Source organism: Artemia sp. Qi Xiang Cuo, chromosome 4 (genome assembly GCF_049724085.1).
Source record: "Artemia sp. Qi Xiang Cuo chromosome 4, ASM4972408v1, whole genome shotgun sequence".
Taxonomy (NCBI): Eukaryota; Metazoa; Arthropoda; class Branchiopoda; order Anostraca; family Artemiidae; genus Artemia; species Artemia sp. Qi Xiang Cuo.
In genome coordinates this window covers 63,787,346-63,806,909 of record NC_142797.1, presented here as the reverse complement: position 1 = coordinate 63,806,909, position 19,564 = coordinate 63,787,346, and the positions used below count along the sequence as shown (strand labels likewise).

Here is a 19,564-nt window from a genome sequence, read left to right as displayed (position 1 = left end):
AGCAAAAACTCCGGGGTGGACACAACCCCCCAGAGCCCGAGGGCAAGTTAATATTATTATACATCCAACATTCAGTTAAATTTATTAGTTCTTACCAAAACTGTTAATTCATTTTGGAATAACAAAAATATTTTGAAATAGGGATTTTTGATAAACTTGAAAATTTGGCAATCAAAAACGAACAGAAATTACTTTAAAAAAACTTTCCGAAACAAAAGTTTTCTAAAAAAAAGTAACGGCCATATGAAACGTAAGATCAGAATAAATAGAAGGCTACAATAAATCAAACTCAAAATAACCAGAAATTAGTATTAAAGAATAAATGAAATCCAAAACGAACAGAAATCAATAAACAATCATAGAAAAAAAAACACACACACGCAACAGTTACTAATATAAATGAATAAACAAATCTCAAAACGAGTATAGCTTAAATTGAATACGCAAATCAAGCATAAAACCAACAAAACTATTTTGCTATTGAGGCATAAATGAAATCCAAAACGAACAGAAATTAAATAAACAATCATAGCAAATAAACAAACAGCAGTTACTAATATGAATGAGCAAATAAAGCTTAAAACAAGTGAAATTTATACTAAATAGAAGTATCTAGCTTGGAACGAACAAAAATCAACAAAGAAGAGTGGGTTTTGCCTCCTTCTTTTGCTGTACAAGTCTAAAACGTACTGCGTCATTGGCACTTAACTGAAAACGAATTGTGTTACAAATATTTTTTTTGCACTCATTATAACATTTAAAATAAAATCAAAAATTACAGTAAATTAAATTTTGAACTGTCAGCAATATATCATTATATATATGAAAAATTTAGTTTAATTTTATTAGTTCTTTCCAGGACTTTTCAAGACAAGGGGGATACTGCCCCCTTCCCTACCTGTAAAAGTCTTAAGTCTGCTACGTCATTGGTGATTCACTGAATACGAATTATATTACAAATATTTTCTTTTCCAGTTATTGCAGCATTGAATATGAAAATAAAATTACAATGAAATAAAATCCTGAACTAATGATCTTCCAACAATTAATAGCAGTATATATTGAACATTTGTACTTTTCAAGACTGTTCAAGACGCATATAGTTTTAAGTAAAGCACCAATGACGCAGTAGGTTTAAGACTTTTACAGTGAAAGAAAGAGGCAAAACCCAAGCTCTTCTTTTTAGTTTTATATTCGTGTCAAGCTTGATTTGCATATACAATTTAAGTTTTACTCGTTTTAAGATTTATTTATTCATTTATATCAGTATCTGTTGTATGTTTGTTTGCATTGATTGTTTTGTTTATCTAATTTTTGTTCGTTTTGTGTTTCATTTATACTTCAATAGCAAAATGTTTTTTTTTTCGTTTTGAGCTTGATTTGCATATTCAATTTAAGCATTACTCGCTTTAAGATTTATTTAAGATTTATAATAGTAATTTCTGGTTGTTTTGAGTTTGAGTCATTGTTGGCTTCTATGTCTTCTGATCTTAAGTTTCATATGTCCTTGACTGTTTTTTTTTGTAGACAACTTTTTCTGAAAGTTTTTTTTTAAAATTAATACCTTAATGCACAAGTAGGGACACGTTTATTGGGCATCAGCCCAATAATTTTATACATTATGTGTAAAATAATTGGGCTGAATAATAATATAAAATAATTTATACAATAATGTACAATAATTTTGTACATTAATTTTAGCATCCATGGATAAAAGCCACTACACTGTTCGCTTGTTAGTTTTACGTAGATACCCTAAATTTGGACCTAACATACAAAGGTGGATCTAGAGAAAAATCTTTGGGGAGGGGGGTCCAATGTGATAAGGGCGCCAATAATTGACCAAATTGACAAGTCTATTTAAAAAAGAGTAGAAACAGGAAAAACGGAATGAGGGCACCAGAAAAAATATGGGGGAGGGGGAGCCCTGGGCATCCCACTCCCTCTTGATCCCCACATGTAAACGTAGTTAGATATGGTATGATGAAACTGACGCCATGATCGCTCTCAGAGCTTGGTGTCCTGTCGATGGGTGACCAATTAGCCTTCACATATGTGAAAGGCTTAGTTATTTTGTTTACCTCTGCTGTTGAAAGGGAGTCTAAATTGAATTTTCAAATCTATCTGATTTTCTGATTTATTGGAAAAGTTAATAGAATAAAGGTAAAAATTGTGCAAACACCTAGAAATAAATGTAAGTCACGGCAACAAAGTCATGTTTTTGTCTTTTTTTGTGACACTTTCAGTTCTTGTTTATTTTAATGCTTTAGCTTTTTCTTCTTCTTCTATGACCAAATTGCGAATTATGTTTATTTTGCTGTAAGCAAATGTAGACACTAACTTCCAAGGGAAAGAAGAGAAGTTCTGAAATCCAGGATTGGGATTTCTTTTCTTATTGTTGATTTTAATCTCTCTTACAGTGTAAAAAATAAATTAGACTCCCAACCGAAAGTTTGTTGAATTTCCCACTGTCAAGCAAGAAATCAAATTTCTCTTATGGAAGTTTCAGTAGATATTTAAAAGTCTGCTAAATATGTTTTTTTCCAACATTTTCTTTAAAAATTTAATAGACAATTATAATCTTCAGTATTCTGTTTGTATTTCAAAAACAAAGCTGCGGTTTACACTGCAATTATAGATTGGAATTAGCAATTTGCTGAATTTCAATTTCAACTTGACGTTTGAATTACCAGATTGAATTAAATATAATTAGGTTGGAATTTTAACTGTCAAAGCATGAATCAAATTTTCTTGTTGAATTCTCAATTAATAAGTGCTAGTAGGTTTTAACATATTGTTTAAATTTAAAAGACAAGTTTATCTTGAATAGGCTATGTTGCTTACTTTTTAAAAACAAAACAACGATCCGTACCGCAACCATTGATTAGAATTCTGAATGCGTAGAATTACAGTTTCAACTTTACCATGGAATTACAAGATCAAATTGAATACAACTTGACAATTACGGTTGAAATTTTAACTGTCAAAAAAAAAACAAAAAAACAAATTTCTTGTGGAATTTTCGATAGATGTTAAAAATTTAGATAAATGTGAGTATATGTTTGAACATTTTGTCGAAAATTTAATAAACAAATTTAATCTTCAATATTTTATTGTTTTTTCAACAGAAAAACTAAGTTTGAACCGCAGTGATCGACTAGAACTGTAGGATTTTAGTTTTGATTCAACTTTCCAACAATAAGTGAAATTTCTGTGGATTTTTATTTTTTTTTTTGGGAAATCTAACAGGTATGAGTGTGTTTCACAATCTCGTTTAAAATTTAAAAGACAGGTGTTCTTTGCAATGTTTCATTTACTTTTCAACAACAAAACTACAGTTCGCACCGCAAAGATTCATCAGAATTATTAAGACTAGGATTACAATATCAACTTTACCCTGGAATTGCCAGATATCAAATTGGAGACAATTAGACTATTATAATTAGAATTTCCACTGTTTAACAATATTTCCTATTTTCTGGTTGAATTTTCAGGTTTATTTTGTTTAAAATTGAAAATGTACGTGTAATCCTCAGTATTTTAATTTATATTCAACAATACTCTGCGGTTTGCTCCGCAACTACTACTACTACTAACATTCCCTGGAGCACCAAGCCGTTTTTGACTAACAGCTGTATATACTCCTCCTCCGCCCAAATTTATTCAAATTTTCACTTTTTACCCCATCCTGCACAAAATTCTAATTTTTTTTAAATCCTTCCTTGTGACCTCTTTCAACCTATTCGGGGACCACCTACCTTTCCTTTGGCATTGGATGAATGGCCAAAAAACACCGTCTTTGGCAATCTGTCGTTCTTTATCCGTAAACGTGTCCTAGCCATCACAATCTTTCTTTCATTATTGGCATAGAAAGTGGGATCGAACCATATTTTTTGTAAATCTTGTTGTTTAACATACGGTCTGTCAGACGAGTATCTGAAGCTATACTACTACTACTACTAACAACTCACCGCAGCTCCAAGCCGCCTGAGAACAACACAGCTACGCACGCTCCTCCTCCATCCCAATCTATTCAAAGCCTCCCCTTTTAAACCCTCCCAGGAAGTTTCCGTTTCCTCTAAATCTTTCTTTATGACGTCCTCCCACCACAGCCTAGGACGACCTGCTTTCCGTTTAGTCCTAGACGGTTGGCCGAAAAGGACAATCTTTGGCAATATGTCATCCTTCATCCGCACAACGTGCCCTAGCCATCTCAACCTTTCTTTCATTATACCCCTAGAAAGCGGGACTGAACCACATTTTTCGTACAGCCTACTGTTTGAAATACGGTCAGTCAGCCGGGTACCCAGAACAATCAGTAAGCAATTTCTCTGGAAAACATTTAGCAAATCTTCATCCGCTTTTCGAAGCGCCCATGCTTCAGAGCCATATTTGACTGCTGTCATCACTGTAGCTTCTAATATTCTAATCTTGGTTTGCAGACTTATCTTCCTATTCTTCCAAACTTTTTTTAACTGAAAAAACACCCTGAGCCTTGGCTATTCTACTTTTAACATCTTCACTGCTCCCACCATCTTTACTAATAATACTACCAAGGTAAGTGAAGCTGTCCACTTGATCAATCTTTTCATTATCCAACGTCACCTTTCATCTTCACTTATTCCTAGCCTTAGTAACTTAGTATTCTTAACATTAATTTTGAAACCTATTCTAGCACCCTGAACTTGCAAAACCTCTAAAAGTTCATTCATTTTGCTCACATTTTCATCTAAGATGCTTAAATTATCAGCTTAAATTATCTTAAGCTATATTTACACAATTCTTCTTGAAAACAATTAACAAATCTTCCTCTGACTTTCCAAGAGTACAAGTTTCAGAGCCATACTTGAGCGCTGTTATTACTGTTGCATCTAATATTCTAACTTTGGTTCGCTCATTTATCTTCTTGTTCTTCAAAACTCTGTTCAACTGCAAAAAACGCCATGAGCCTTGGCTATTCTACTTTTTACTTCTTCGCTGCATCCAGTATCTTTGCTAATTATGCTACCCATGGCAGTGAAGTTATCCTCTTTATAGTTCCTGTAGTCAGCCAACGTCATGTCTACACTTTGCTCCCAATCGAAGCGACTCAATTTTCTTAAGTTTTCAAACCTATTCCTGCGCTTTTAACTCTCAAAAATTTATCCCTTTTCTTAACATTTTTATTCTATAATCTGTAACTAATTTCCTCGAGGAAATTATAGCCTAGTAAACGACACAGCATTCGCAGGGGATTCTGACTAATGGACAATTCTTCTGGGCTTGGTATGTTTTGATGGGCATGTTCTGGATTAAACCCATTGTCCTAATTAGTTTACCGATGATGGACCACCTCCCCATAGAAGAATCATGTTTGTAAGCACTAATCTGCGCTGAGTTAGAGATAGCGGGTTTGAGTTCTTCTGTATAGAATTCTGGATCTTGTTTATAGGAAAGAATTCCCAAGTACTGAAAACCATGTTCTGACCAAGATGGGCCCAGGATTGCAAAAAGCCCCCATTCATTGAGGTCCCAGGGAGTTCTTGCTGTCTAGCTCGAAGTTGGCTTAAGCGCTTTGGTGTAGATTTGAGAAAACGTGCGATCCCCGTCCTACACTGGTATCCAGGATCATTGCTTTTCCTGAGGAAAAAAAAATTTCAATGATTTAAAGAACAAGAAAATTGGAACTTGGAATGTTACGACGTTAAAAAATGGCTATCGTATCTAAATTTTGACTGACGAATTCAGACGATTCGAACTGAATTTATTAGGAGTTTCAGAAACTGATTTCCCAGGTGTAGGAAGCATGAAATTAGGTGATATTACTCAGGCAGGAAGGATGGGGTACATAGACAGGGAGTAGGGCTCATGATGAATAAGGATTATTAATAATAGAATACTAATTGCTCACTTTATGACTAGAAAGTTCAGGGTATCAGTTATAGTAGTATACGCTCCTGTAGAACAAACTGACGGAGATACTAGGGACTCAGATGAATTTTACTTACAGTTACAAGAGCAAATAGACAAGGTCCCAGGTAGAAATATGATGTTACTACTGGGAGATTTTAACGACCAGGTTGGTAGAAATAGGGATAGATGGTACCCTAGTCTAGGTGAATTTGGTGTAGGAAAAGAAAACAGTAATGATTACAGACTTTTGCAATTTTGTAGGTATAACAATCTAGTTGTAACCAACACGGTGTTTGGTTATAAAATGGTTGAAAATTAACATGGTATTCACGTGATGGTAAGACAGAAAACCTTATTGATTATGTTATTGTAAACCGAAGACTGGCAGGATCAATACAAGATACTAGGATATATAGAAGTGCTGTTATTGATGTTAAAATTAAAGATCACCATCTAGTAGTGTCTAGGGTTAATTGAAAGCCGAAATTTCGGGAAGGTAACTACCTCCGGGGAAGTTATGATGTTGCTAGACTCCAAGATAAGAATTTGAGAGAAACTTTCCAGGAACAGTTGAATGCTAAACTTGAGAGTTTAAAATTTGATAATGTGGAAGATGGTTGGAATAATTTTAGAAAAATAATTTGTGAAGTTGCGGAAGGTGTATTAGGGAAGAAAGCTAGAACTGTAGCAAAGAATATTAGTGAAAAAGCTTTATGTTTAATAGAAAGGAGAAAGGACTTGTACAAGAATTATCTGAGTGATAGATCGTATGAAAACAAAAGAAATGTAAAGAAAGAGGAGAAAGTATTAAAATATGGATTAAGGAGGTGTGAAGTTGAGGCGATGGATAAAATTGCGGAGGATCTGGAAGATGCTGCTAGACGGCATAATAGTAAAATATTGTACTAGTATGTCAATAAATTGAGAGGGAGTAGTCAATCCGGACTTGTCCCAGTTAAAGATAGGAATGGGGTTGCAATTAGCGATAAGGAAAAAACTAAACAGAGATGGGCCGAACAACTTGCTTAACCGAGATAGAGTTGCAGGAAAAAATATAGAGGAAAATGAAAAAGTTTGTGATACTTCGGATGTGAAGGAAGATTTGTTTTGTGAGGAGAAATTAGCAACAGTACTAAAAGGATTAAAGAATAATAAGGCTCCAGGTGCTGATAGGGTGGTAAATGAGTTTCTTAAATATGGTGGCTTTGAGGTAAGAAATAAGCAACTGAAGATTATAATTATGACTTTTGAAAAAGAGGAAGAGTCAAATGATTTTAGGAAAACCTTAACTGAACAACTTTATAAGAAAAATGATAAAAGCGAGTCTGGTAACTATCGTGGGATTAGTCTAGCCTCTATAGATAGCGGATTACTAAGTCATATGATACTTTTTAGACTGAGAGATGCTGTAGACAAATTTTCGAGAGAAGAACAGTGCGGTTTTAGAAAAGGTAGAGGATGTGCCGACCAAATTTTTACTCTTAGGCTAATAATTGACAAGTGCCTGAGTATTCAAACACTTTTGGTCCTCAGTTTTATAGATTATGAGTAAGCGTTCGACTCTGTTGATAGAAGAGCTTTAGTAAAGGTTTTATCCTTGTATAGTATACCAGACAAATATTTTAAAGTGATAAGTGCTATGAACGGGAATAACACTGCCGCGGTTAAGGCAGGAAGTGCGCTTAGCAGCTGGTGTCGTAATAAATCCGGAGTTAAGCAGGGCTGTGTTCTATAACCCTTTATATGGATCATATTGATGGACTTTGTTCTAAGCAGGACAGGAAAGGCAATGGGAGACCACGGAATCAAATGGGGAGGAAAAAGTCTCCTGGACTTGGATTATGCTGATGATTTAAGTCTCCTAGAGGAAAGTGTGAGCAAAATGAATGAAGTTTTAGAGGTTTTGCGAGTTCAGGTTGCTAGTATAGGTTTAAAAATTAATGTAAAGAAGACTAAGTCACTAAGGCTGGGAATAAGTGAATATGAAAAGGTGACTTTGGATAATGAAAAGATTGATCAGGTGGGCAGCTTCACTTACCTTGGTGTTATTATTAGTAAAGATGGTGAGAGCAGTGAAGATGATAAAAATAGAGTAGTCAAGGCTCAGGGTTATTTTTCACAGACAAGAAAAGTCTTGAAGAATGAGAAGATAAGTCTGCAAACGAAGATTTGAATCTTAGAAGCTACAGTGATGACAGTGGTCAAATATGGCTCTGAAGCACGGACGATCCGAAAAGCGGATGAAGATTTGCTAGATGTTTTCTAGAGAAATTGCTTGAGGATTGTTCTGGGTACCCGGCTGACTGACCGTATTTCAAGCAATAGGCTATACGAAAAATGTGGTTCAATACCGCTCTCTAGGGCTATAATGAAATAAAGGTTGAGGTGGTTAGGGCACGTTGTAGGGATGAAGGATGACAGATCGCTGAAGATTGTTCTTTTCGGCCAACCATCTAGGGCTAAACGGAAAGCAGGTCGTCCCCGCCTGGGGTGGGAGGACGTCATGAAGAAAGATTTAAAGGAAATGGGAACTTCGTGGGCGGGTGTAAAAAGGGAGGCTTTGAATAGATTGGGGTGGAGGAGCATCGTGCGTAGCTGTGTTCGCCTAAGGCGGCTTGGTGCTGCGGTGAGTTGTTAGTAGTAGTAGTAGTAGTATTAATCGGAAGAGTTTTACCTTCCCACTTGATTTCATGCTGTCCCATGATCTTTGCCGTGTTCCTTAGTGCAAAGTCCATCAAAACAATCCATATAAAAGGGGATATGACATATTCCTGATCAACTCCCGACTCAGCTCCAAACCAGCTGCTAACCTCAATTTCTTCCTTATCGCAGCAATTTTGTTCTCATACATAGCACTAGACACTTTAATGCAGTTTATGATATACCTTATAAGGATAGGACATTCACTAAAGCTTTTTGATCGGCTGAATTAAATGCCTATTCATGATCTATGAAACTGAGGACTAAAGGAGTCTGATGATTCAGACACTTCCCATCTGTCAATCTTCGAGTGAAAATCTGATCGGCGCTTTCTCTTTCCTTCCTAAAACTATACTGTTTTTCTCTTAAAGTTTTATCTAAAGCATCTCTAAGTCTAAAAATCGTCTAAAAACTCTAAATGCGTCTATAACTACCACACTCACTCTTACGACCTTTCTTGTAAAGAATTTTAATTAAAGCTTTCCTCAAATCACAACTTGCTTACCCATTTGAGAAAATTATATTAATAATCTTTAGTAATTTATCTCTAGATTTTCAACCACTACATTTTAAGAAATCATTTACCACACTATCAGTACCCGAAGCCTTGTTTTGTTTAATGGTTTTAAAAATGTCTTTAACTCCCTCTTGTACATTAAGTCTTTCTTCACTTATAAAGTGTCGAGTTTTTTTTTTATTCTTGCCTTTATCAATTCCTACAACTTTATCTCGGTTTAGCACGTTTTCAAGGTGTTTTCCTATCTCTCTTTAACACTTTCCTTTCCACCAATTGAGTCCCCGCTCCTATCTTTAATTGGGACAAGTCTGGGGTAACTATTTGGTCTCAATCTTTTAATATGACAATACAGTATCTTGCTATAATTTTGTCTGGCTGCATGTTTCAGGTCTTCGTGAATTCTGTTTATGGCTCCCATTCTAAACCCCCTTTGGGTTATACCCAACATAACCCAACAAGTTCTACTCTCTAAACTATCTCATTGCAATATAAGAGGGAATACCAGTGCTTGGTCAGATTCCTATTTGTCTGGAAGGGTTATCATCATGATTCCTTTTTTCGGCTCATCAACTATTTGAGTTTGGTGTTCCGCAAGGCTCAGTTCTAGGGTCAATTCTTTTCTTAATTTATGTTAATGATCTTATTGTTGCAGTTAAAAACCAAAATCCAACAGTTTGTTATCGTTTATGGCACCCCGGATCTTTCCATACCTTCAAATGCAGGTCTGTATTAATAGCTGAGGACACTCTAGCTGCCCTTGCTGATGACAATACACTTCGCGTTGCTGTCAGAGCAGAACCATCAATCCGTATTAAGTTGCTTGTTTTGCTTTAGAGAGTAATTATATGGTTTCAACCTAATTGCATGATTCTAAATGTTGCTTAGTCGAGCTTCCTGATTGTCTTGTGAATTTGTCAGGCTTGCCCCCAAATATTGAAAATCTATTTTTCAAAGGGTAACCTAGTGATCCGTACCTCTGGATCCTAGGTATTCTTTTTGATCCAAACATCTCCTTCGGGCATCATATTAGTCTAATTAAAACGAAGATATTGATGAATCTTGGAACTATTAGAAATTTCAAACACATTTTTCCTGAATCGATTCCAAAAATTCAGTTCCATTGTTTATTTCAATCTTACGGATCTTATTTCCCTACTATATGAATGTCAACTTTTTCTTCCCTACTTTTACCGTTTTCTAAGATATATGAAGAAGTGAGGAACCCTATCGTATGAATAAATTGTTCTCTTAATAAGCCGTTGCTTGATTTAGTCACTACATATTCTTTCACTTGCGTCTTCCGTCTTTCCTCGATTAGAAGGTGATGTTTTTGTGGCCCTCAGAACTAATCCATCTCTTGTTTCTGACCATTCAACACACCATCTTTGTAATTATGGTAACAGTCGAATTCTACTCAGTCCATCGGTTAAATCAGATTTCAATCCCCAGTCTGTTTCTCAGGCTGCCTGGAATACTCAGTTTGAATCAGCTAAGAAGTTTCACGCATTTTGTGCCATCAGAACTCGTAAGACTGAGTGCCGAAAGTCCATCTCTCGTCTCTGACCATTCTACACACCATCTTCGTAATGCTGGTAACAATCGAATCCATTGAGTCAGGATTGGCTCAGTCCATCAGTCAAATCAGACTTCAATCCCCAGTCTGCTTCTCAGGCTGCCTGAAATACTTTGTAGAGTCTGCTAAGAAGTTTCACGCGTTTTGTCCCTTCAGAAACCTTTGGATATCAGGATAATTTTAATTTATTTAGTTACTTTTTTTTTAATGCCGTCGCGCGGCTGATGTCTCTGGGCGGAGTTGGAGTTATTTGTTCTTATTGTTTATTGAACCTGGCACTTTGTTCCCACTTGATTTTCGGCTGGTTTTCAATAGAGGGTGGTATCTCTTCATTTTCTTTTTCATGTGTATTTTGTTATCCTTTTTTGCTTTTTTGTTCTTTTTTCTCCCTGCATTTCTGGTCATAGAGTCTTGTGGGGGCTATATGATGATGTTTGGGCCTTTTTTATTTACTATTGTTACTTCATTATATCTGAATAAATTTCTATCTGATAAATCTTATTGTCTGTTTATCTAGTGCAAATTGCATACTATAAGTCAAAATACAAATAACTTATCAAATGCAATTTCCCACTCCGTTTTCTCATGGCTGCTGCAAAGACCTTACATTTCTTGACTCTAAATATCGAAACAATTATATTGAGAAATCCGAGATGATTTATGTTTCCCGTGGGTAGTATGTATGGAGGTCGTTTCTATTGATGGAATCTAAGATCTTTATTAGAAGGTCAGTGGAGAAAACTTGAAAGAGGATGGAAAAACTCAGGAATGTTCATGTTAGAACGTCTTTTGTATTTGGTTTGGATATTATTCGAAGATCCTTCGTTCCCTCCTTTAAAAACTCAATATTGAGTTTTTGAATAATGTTGAGTTAAAAAAACAAGTTAATGAATGAAAACAAGTTAATGAAAAACCTCAATATTACTCAAGTTGATAACAAATTAATGATTGAAAACAAGTTATAGAAAAACTCAATATTTCTGGCTTTGCTTCAATCCTTGATCCGCGTCAATAGGAAATAGCTCGACTATAGCGCGGACAATAGACTCTATGGGAAATAGCGCGGAAAATAGACTCTATTTCTCGACTCTAGATGTCAAAAAATTATAATGAGAAATGCGAGTGGATGTGTCTTTCCCGTGGGCAAAATTTATGGGGATCGTTTTCATTAACGGAATGTAAGATCTCTATTAGAAGGCCAAAGGAAGAAAAAAACTTTAAAGATAGCAGAATGACAGGAATGTTCACAATTTGAGAATCACCCTATTGAATATTTATGAATATGTGGCATGAAGATCAGAAGAAAAGACGCAAAGAGATTGCTTAAAATAGTGTTATTTTGTCTTGATAATTTTCGAAGATCATTGATCTGCTCCTTTAATTCAGGATATTGTTACAGCAAATATACTTTTTACTTTAAAAGTAAGTTGATAAAAACAGAACTTCTAATTCTTCTCATCAGGAATGTAGAAATCCAGCGTTGTGAAACCTGATGGCAATTCTCAAAGTTTGTCTAGAGCCGGTTTCCCAACGTGAGGCGCAGGCAACACCAGGGGGCATGATAATATTTTGGTGGGTCATGGGCAGGACAAACACTCTTTGGCTGACTATACTTAGAGCCTTAATTTGGAAATACTTTTTTTTTAATGACATTACATTTAAATGCTTTTAAAGATAAAAAAAGATACATGATGTTGTATTCAGACAATACTTTTCATTAGTATAAAGTATTACCAAGTTACCAAGTTTAATACTTGGTAATAATAAAATATTACCAAGTTACCGAAAAAAGTTACCAAGTTAACGGCTTTTGGGCTTTCTTTAGATGAATGCACGTAAAATTTCGAATAACAAAATTTAAATATCATGACTGGAGCATCAGGATTTTAGAATGCCTAGGTGGGGCGTGGCCCAAAATCGGCCAGTAAAAAGATCGGCCTGTAGGTGGGGCATGGCCCAAAGAATGACCTGTAAAAAGATCCGAAGTTAATGGACTGGTAAGCTTCTTTCAGGTGACTGCAGGTAAAAATCTGAATAGCCAAATTTAAATATCACGAGGGAGGCATCGGGATTTTAGAAGCCTAGGTGGGGCGTGGCCCAAAATCGGCCTGTAAAAAGATCGGCCTGTAGGTGGGGCATGGCCCAAAGAATTACCTGTAAAAAGATCCGAAGTTAATGGACTGGTAAGCTTCTTTCAGGTGACTGCAGGTAAAAATCTGAATAGCCAAATTTAAATATCACGAGGGAGGCATCGGGATTTTAGAAGCCTAGGTGGGGCATGGCCCTAAATCGGCCTGTAAAAAGATTGGCCTGTAGGTGGGGCATGGCCCAAAGAATGACCTGTAAAAAGATCCGAAGTTAATGGACTGGTAAGCTTCTTTCAGGTGACTGCAGGTCAAAATCTGAATAGCCAAATTTAAATATCACGAGGGAGGCATCGGGATTTTAGAAGCCTAGGTGGGGCGTGGCCCGTAATCGGCCTGTAAAAAGATCGGCCTGTAGGTGGGGCATGGCCCAAAGAATGACCTGTAAAAAGATCCTAAGTTAATGGACTGGTAAGCTTCTTTCAGGTGACTGCAGGTAAAAATCTGAATAGCCAAATTTAAATATCACGAGGGAGGCATCGGGATTTTAGAAGCCTTGGTGGGGCTTGGCCCATAATCGGCCTGTAAAAAGATCGGCCTGTAGGTGGGGCATGGCCCAAAGAATGACCTGTAAAAAGATCCTAAGTTAATGGACTGGTAAGCTTCTTTCAGGTGACTGCAGGTCAAAATCTGAATAGCCAAATTTAAATATCACGAGGGAGGCATCGGGATTTTAGAAGCCTAGGTGGGGCGTGGCCCAAAATCAGCCTGTAAAAAGATCGGCCTGTAGGTGGGGCATGGCCCAAAGAATGACCTGTAAAAAGATCCGAAGTTAATGGACTGGTAAGCTTCTTTCAGGTGACTGCAGGTAAAAATCTGAATAGCCAAATTTAAATATCACGAGGGAGGCATCGGTATTTTAGAAGCCTAGGTGGGGCGTGGCCCACAATCGGCCTGTAAAAAGATCGGACTGTAGGTGGGGCATGGCCCAAAGAATGACCTGTAAAAGATCCGAAGTTAATGGACTGGTAAGCTTCTTTCAGGTGACTGCAGGTAAAAATCTGAATAGCCAAATTTAAATATCACGAGGGAGGCATCGGGATTTTAGAAGCCTAGGTGGGGCGTGGCCCAAAATCGGCCTGTAAAAGATCGGCCTGTAGGTGGGGCCTGGCCCAAAGTATGACCTGTAAAAAGATCCTAAGTTAATGGACTGGTAAGCTTCTTTCAGGTGACTGCAGGTAAAAATCTGAATAGCCAAATTTAAATATCACGAGGGAGGCGTCGGGATTTTAGAAGCCTAGGTGGGGCGTGGCCCAAAATCGGTCTGTAAAAAGATTGGCCTGTAGGTGGGGCATGGCCCAAAGAATGACCTGTAAAAAGATCCGAAGTTAATGGACTGGTAAGCTTCTTTCAGGTGACTGCAGGTAAAAATCTGAATAGCCAAATTTAAATATCACGAGGGAGGCGTCGGGATTTTAGAAGCCTAGGTGGGGCGTGGCCCAAAATCGGCCTGTAAAAAGATCGGCCTGTAGGTGGGGCATGGCCCAAAGGATGACCTGTAAAAAGATCCGAAGTTAATGGACTGGTAAGCTTCTTTCAGGTGACTGCAGGTAAAAATCTGAATAGCCAAATTTAAATGTCACGAGGGAGGCCTCGGGATTTTAGAAGCCTAGGTGGGGCGTGGCCCAAACTCGGACTGTAAAAGATTGGCCTGTAGGTGGGGCATGGCCCAAAGAATGACCTGTAAAAAGATCCTAAGTTAATGGACTGGTAAGCTTCTTTCAGTTGACTGCAGGTAAAAATCTGAATAGACAAATTTAATTTTCCCGTGGGAGGCGTCGGGATTTTAGAAGCCGAGGTGGGGCGTGGCCCAAAATCGGCCTGTAAAAGATTGGCCTGTAGGTGGGGCTTGGCCCATAGAAGGACCTGTAAAAAGATCCTAAGTTAATGGACTGGTAAGCTTCTTTCAGGTGACTGAAGGTAAAAATCTGAATAGCCAAATTTAAATATCACGAGGGAGGCATCGGTATTTTAGAAGCCTAGGTGGGGCGTGGCCCAAAATCGGCCAGTAGGTGGGGCATGGCCCAAAGAATGACCTGTAAAAAGATCCGAAGTTAATGGACTGGTAAGCTTCTTTCAGGTGACTGCTGGTAAAAATCTGAATAGCCAAATTTAAATATCACGAGGGAGGCATCGGGATTTTAGAAGCCTAGGTGGGGCGTGGCCCAAAATCGGCTGGGAATCACTGGTCTAGCGAAACCACTAAGCCAAGACGTTGATTATCAAGCTCAGCAAAAGCTGTAGGACTTCATTTTGGGGCTCTTGCAAAATTTCCCTCCGTGTTGTAATTCACGTTTTCATTATGTTTTTTTTTCAAGTTATCGTCCAAAGTAATCATTCTGTATATAGTCCTTCACTAAAAGCTTCAGTCCTAATTTTAATATTTGATATTTTGTAGGCGTGTAAATGTAACACTGTTTTAGTACTTGATTAAGGGGATGGATGCCCTTGTTGTTACGTTTGCTATGTCTTCTGAAAGTATGCAACCACATACCGTACTCTGAAACGAATTAAATAGTAGCCTTTCACTCCATCCACCATTTACAATCTGATATAAAAAAAAGCTTTTCATTTCATTTACCTCCATCAGGAATGTCTCATCATGCTTCAAAGTCTGTCTCTTATTTAACATTTATAAATCACCTCCCATTCAAGACTAGTTAGTTTTTTTCTTTTCTTGCCTTCTTAAGCTCTTTTTTTTTAATTTTCTATCCTATCTTGCTTGAGCAGTAATTTACACTTCATTTGTCAAAGACTTCACAGATACTTGAGGCTAATGCATTTGTGTGATGTGTTTCAAAAATTAATCCACATTATTTGAAAATGAACTCGGCTAGTCCCATTTTGGTTTTGAAGGAAGATATCCCTTTTTATTGATTCTTGTGTTCAGCGTGTTCTTGTTAACAAAACACAGCTTAATTGCAAGTAATGTCCTGCGATCGATTTAAATCTGATTTAATGCATCTCTGATATTAAATCTGAATGGTCCTTTGGTCCTCTGGTCCTCTGAATGGTCCTTTGATAGACTGAATTCAGCCCAAATGGCACATTTCATCAGTTGCATCATGAATATAGGCTACACATAACGTAATGCTTATCTTATAAAGTTGTTGATTAAAAGTTTTTTTTAAGAAATGGTTCTTTGATAGACTGAATTCAGCTCAAATGGCACATTTCATCAGTTGCATCATCAATATAGGCTACACATGACGTAATGCATATCTTATAAAGTTGTTGATTAAAATGGTTTTTTTTTAGTAATGGTTCTTTGATAGACTGAATTCAGCCCAAATGGCACATTTTTTCAGTTGTATCATCAATTTACACATAACATAGGTTTTTTTTTCATGGTTTTTTTTTCAGCGTTTTCACAGCTTAATTGCAAGGAATGTCCTGCGATCGATTTAAATCTGATTTAATGCATCTCTTATAAAGCTGTTGATTAAAAATGTTTTTCTTTGTAGAAATAATCCTTATGGTAGACTAAATTCAGCCAAGTGTCACATATTGTCAATGGCATTATCGGTATAAACGTGATTTAATTCATATCTTTTAAGGCTATTGACTCTAAATCTTTTTTTAAGAAAAGATCCTTCCGATACACAGAATTCAGCCCAAATAGCATATTTTATCAGTTGCATCATCAATATACACATAACGCAATGCATATCTTTTAAAGTTGTTGATTAAAAAGGTTTTCTTTTTAGGAATGGTCCTTTAATAGACTGAATTCAGCCCAAATGGCACATTTTTTCAGTTGTATCATCAATTTACACATAACATAATGCTTGTCTTATAAAGTTGCATATAATTCAGCCCAAATGGCACATTTCATCAGTTGCATCATAAATATAGGCTACACATAGCGCAATGCATATCTTATAAAGTTGTTGATCAAAAGGGGGCCTTTTTTTAAGAAATGGTCATTTGATAGACTGAATTCAGCCCAAATGGCACGCTTTATCAGTTGCATCATCAGTATAGGATATAAGTACCGTAACACATATCATATAAAGTTGTTGATTGGTCCCTCTGATAAACGGAATTAAGCCAAATGGGACATTTCATTAATTGTATGTCTGATAAGGTTGTTGATTAACAATTTTTTTTTTATAGAAATGATCCTTCTGGTAGACTAAATTCAGCCAAAGTGGCACATATTATTTTCTATAATACGCAGAGGGGCGTCTTTGCGGCGACCCCTGGGGACTTGTCAAGCTGGAGTTGATGGAGTTAGAAAATATAGTAGCTAATACAGTCTATCTTAAGGCAAGGGAGGGTAAGACAACATTTAATTTTTCTCTTCTTTTTCTATTTCTTATTTTTGTTAATAATCTGTATTCTGTATTTTCTATAGGCCTATGTGATAGCATAATGGGATAGTCTCTGTCGATTTTTGTAATTTTCTTTCGATCAATTGTTTTTAATTATGGTCATTTAAGGCTATTTTTATAACACCGATAATTATTCTGCAAATCATCAGCTATATTAGATTGTTCGAGCTATTAATAATATAAAACTATATGACGTTTTTCAAATCGTTTTTTCCGTCAGGCTTATTGAGCAAATAGATCATTAGAGCATCCTATAAGCCTCCACACCCTCTTAATTATGAAAGCTTCAAGTAAAAAAAAAAAACAAAAAGTACAGAGAATTATAAAATAAGTCGTAGAGAATGACACAAAAAGAGAAAATTTTAAGCTCCGGTCTTAAAAATTTCATTAAAAGCTAACCTATTGGCCCACTATTATGGGAGCGGTCCCCCTTTTGCAGCTTTGGTTGTACAAATGTCCAAAAGCTTGATGAGTCTTGAATTGATATCCCATTTGGCCTCTTTGTCACTCCTTTTTATGCGTCCTGAGCCTTATTGAAATGTTCCTCTTTCAAGGTACACAAAATTGGCAACAAAAAAGCCCCTTAAGCCAAGCATGGCGAAAAGGGTTTATCCTTGACTGCAAATATTTCCTGGGAAGCTAAAAGCTGCTATATGGCAAATGCGCACTGCAATAGATCATTGTTGTTTCGACGGGAAGAAATGCGTATTTTTAGGTCTTTCTCGACCTAAAATTAAGACGGTGGATTAAGACGGTGCATGACATCTAAATAATGTTGCGAGTTGACAGTAGTACCATTTGGGACAAAGTCTCAATGTATCGCACAGTGACACCAAAGAAAAGGAAGGAACACTGTTGTGGTATTTGATTTCCGCAACATGGTTTTCCTGTGGAAACCACTACGTCCAACGTCCTACGCCATACTATGCTTCGTCTTTCGTGCAGGAACGGGAAAGCCAACTTTTATCCCAGCAACAATTCTTTGCAGCAGTCATGTTGCGTTCACGCAGTGGAGGCACGTTCATGCCAGTTGAGGTCTTACCCAGCTTACTATGAGATGTTTATCGCACATCTGGTCTGTTTAGCAAGGTTTAACATGCTTCACCGTCTAATTCTTGTTTTTTTTTTTTACAAATTCTTGTTTTCTTGTCTAATACTTGTTTGATTAGGTGGACACTACTGGGTCAGTACGCTTGGAAGTTTCTCCTGCGATTGATTGCAAGGCAGTTAAGAAGGTCTTATTTATACCCCAAGCATGATTCACTACTGCGAGATTTTTTAACCGAGCTTCCGTGGAATCCTGGTATAAGTAGAATCCTTTTCTGAAACAAGTTTCATAGAAGGTTCTTAGAGGCTATGCAAGAAAGGGCAATCTAGACAAAATATAAACAATATCAGAGATGGGGTATCAAGAACATATGGAGAAGCTTATTTTTAAGAGAGAGTCACATGTTCAAAAAAATAACACAGACAACTATATGAAAAATGGAAAAAATATTTGAAAACCGCAAATCTAGGTATTTTGGAGGGTTGGGGGCTGAGACCTAAAGCTTACCGCAGCGTGCTTACCTGAATAGTCTACATTGTGGGGAGGGGTTCTTTGAGACACGCACCTTATTTTAAGAGATTTGCAAAGATAAAAAGACATGGAAACAGCAACCCCTAGTGTCACGTATCTGTTGACTCCCAGAGAATTATGGGATATTTATGTAAAAGTTTCACTTGATTCAGATCAAGTGAGAAAAAATGAGGAGAAAAACCATTTATAAAAGCGCGAACTTGCTAGACGAGGCACAAGAGTCCGTAGCCTCAAAAAATATTTTAAAAGCATAAAACATTTTGTAAATGTCTAACAGATTTGTCAGTTCTTGTGTAATAAAAGCCTTTAACCATCGAAGCTGGAAGTTCAAAACTAGCTTGTCTAACAGAAATGTGCTCTGAGAATTAGCCCTACACTAAAGGATCTAGCCTAACCCCTTTAGCCTCGTTACAAAAGGATTTAGAGGAGCTTCAAGCGTAGTGTCTCTTGTTTGGAATGTACAAATTCCATTTCTTTTTTATGAATTTTGTTCCAAATTTTTTGATAAAATGAAAAACTTTTGATGAAAAAAGTTTATCATGAAAAAAATTGTATTTTTTAAACTTTTTCTTCAACTCTCTTTTTTTTACTTTTTGTATCGGTTTTTGTTGCTATTTTATGTTTGTCACATTTATTCGTTATATTTGTGAGCCATTCTTTGGCCATTTCCGAATGTTTAATGCACTTCTGATGATATTGCAATAATACAACATCAAAATTTCTGCAGCACAGCAAAAAAAAAAAAAAAAGAAGTAAAACTAACTCTATTATAGAAGACTTGATAGGACAGTGGCAAGGACAATTCCCCTGGCGAAGTTAAATTTG

At 36.6% G+C, this 19,564-nt stretch overlaps 1 protein-coding gene across 5 annotated transcripts in view; it reads left to right on the top strand.

The window, feature by feature from the left end:
- Gprk2 (G protein-coupled receptor kinase 2) overlaps positions 1-19,564 on the top strand; it is a 205,007-nt gene that overhangs the window by 28,656 nt on the left and 156,787 nt on the right. For 2 of the 5 annotated variants that reach the window (XM_089088485.1, XM_089088486.1), the window contains exon 2: positions 16,943-17,105. In XM_089088485.1, coding sequence (XP_088944611.1) covers positions 17,054-17,105 — 52 coding nt within the window. In that variant the 5' untranslated portion in view covers positions 16,943-17,053. Of the gene's footprint in view, positions 1-16,942; positions 17,106-19,564 lie in introns of those variants that run through there. The other 3 variants (XM_089088484.1, XM_089088487.1, XM_089088488.1) reach the window with 3 other exon arrangements.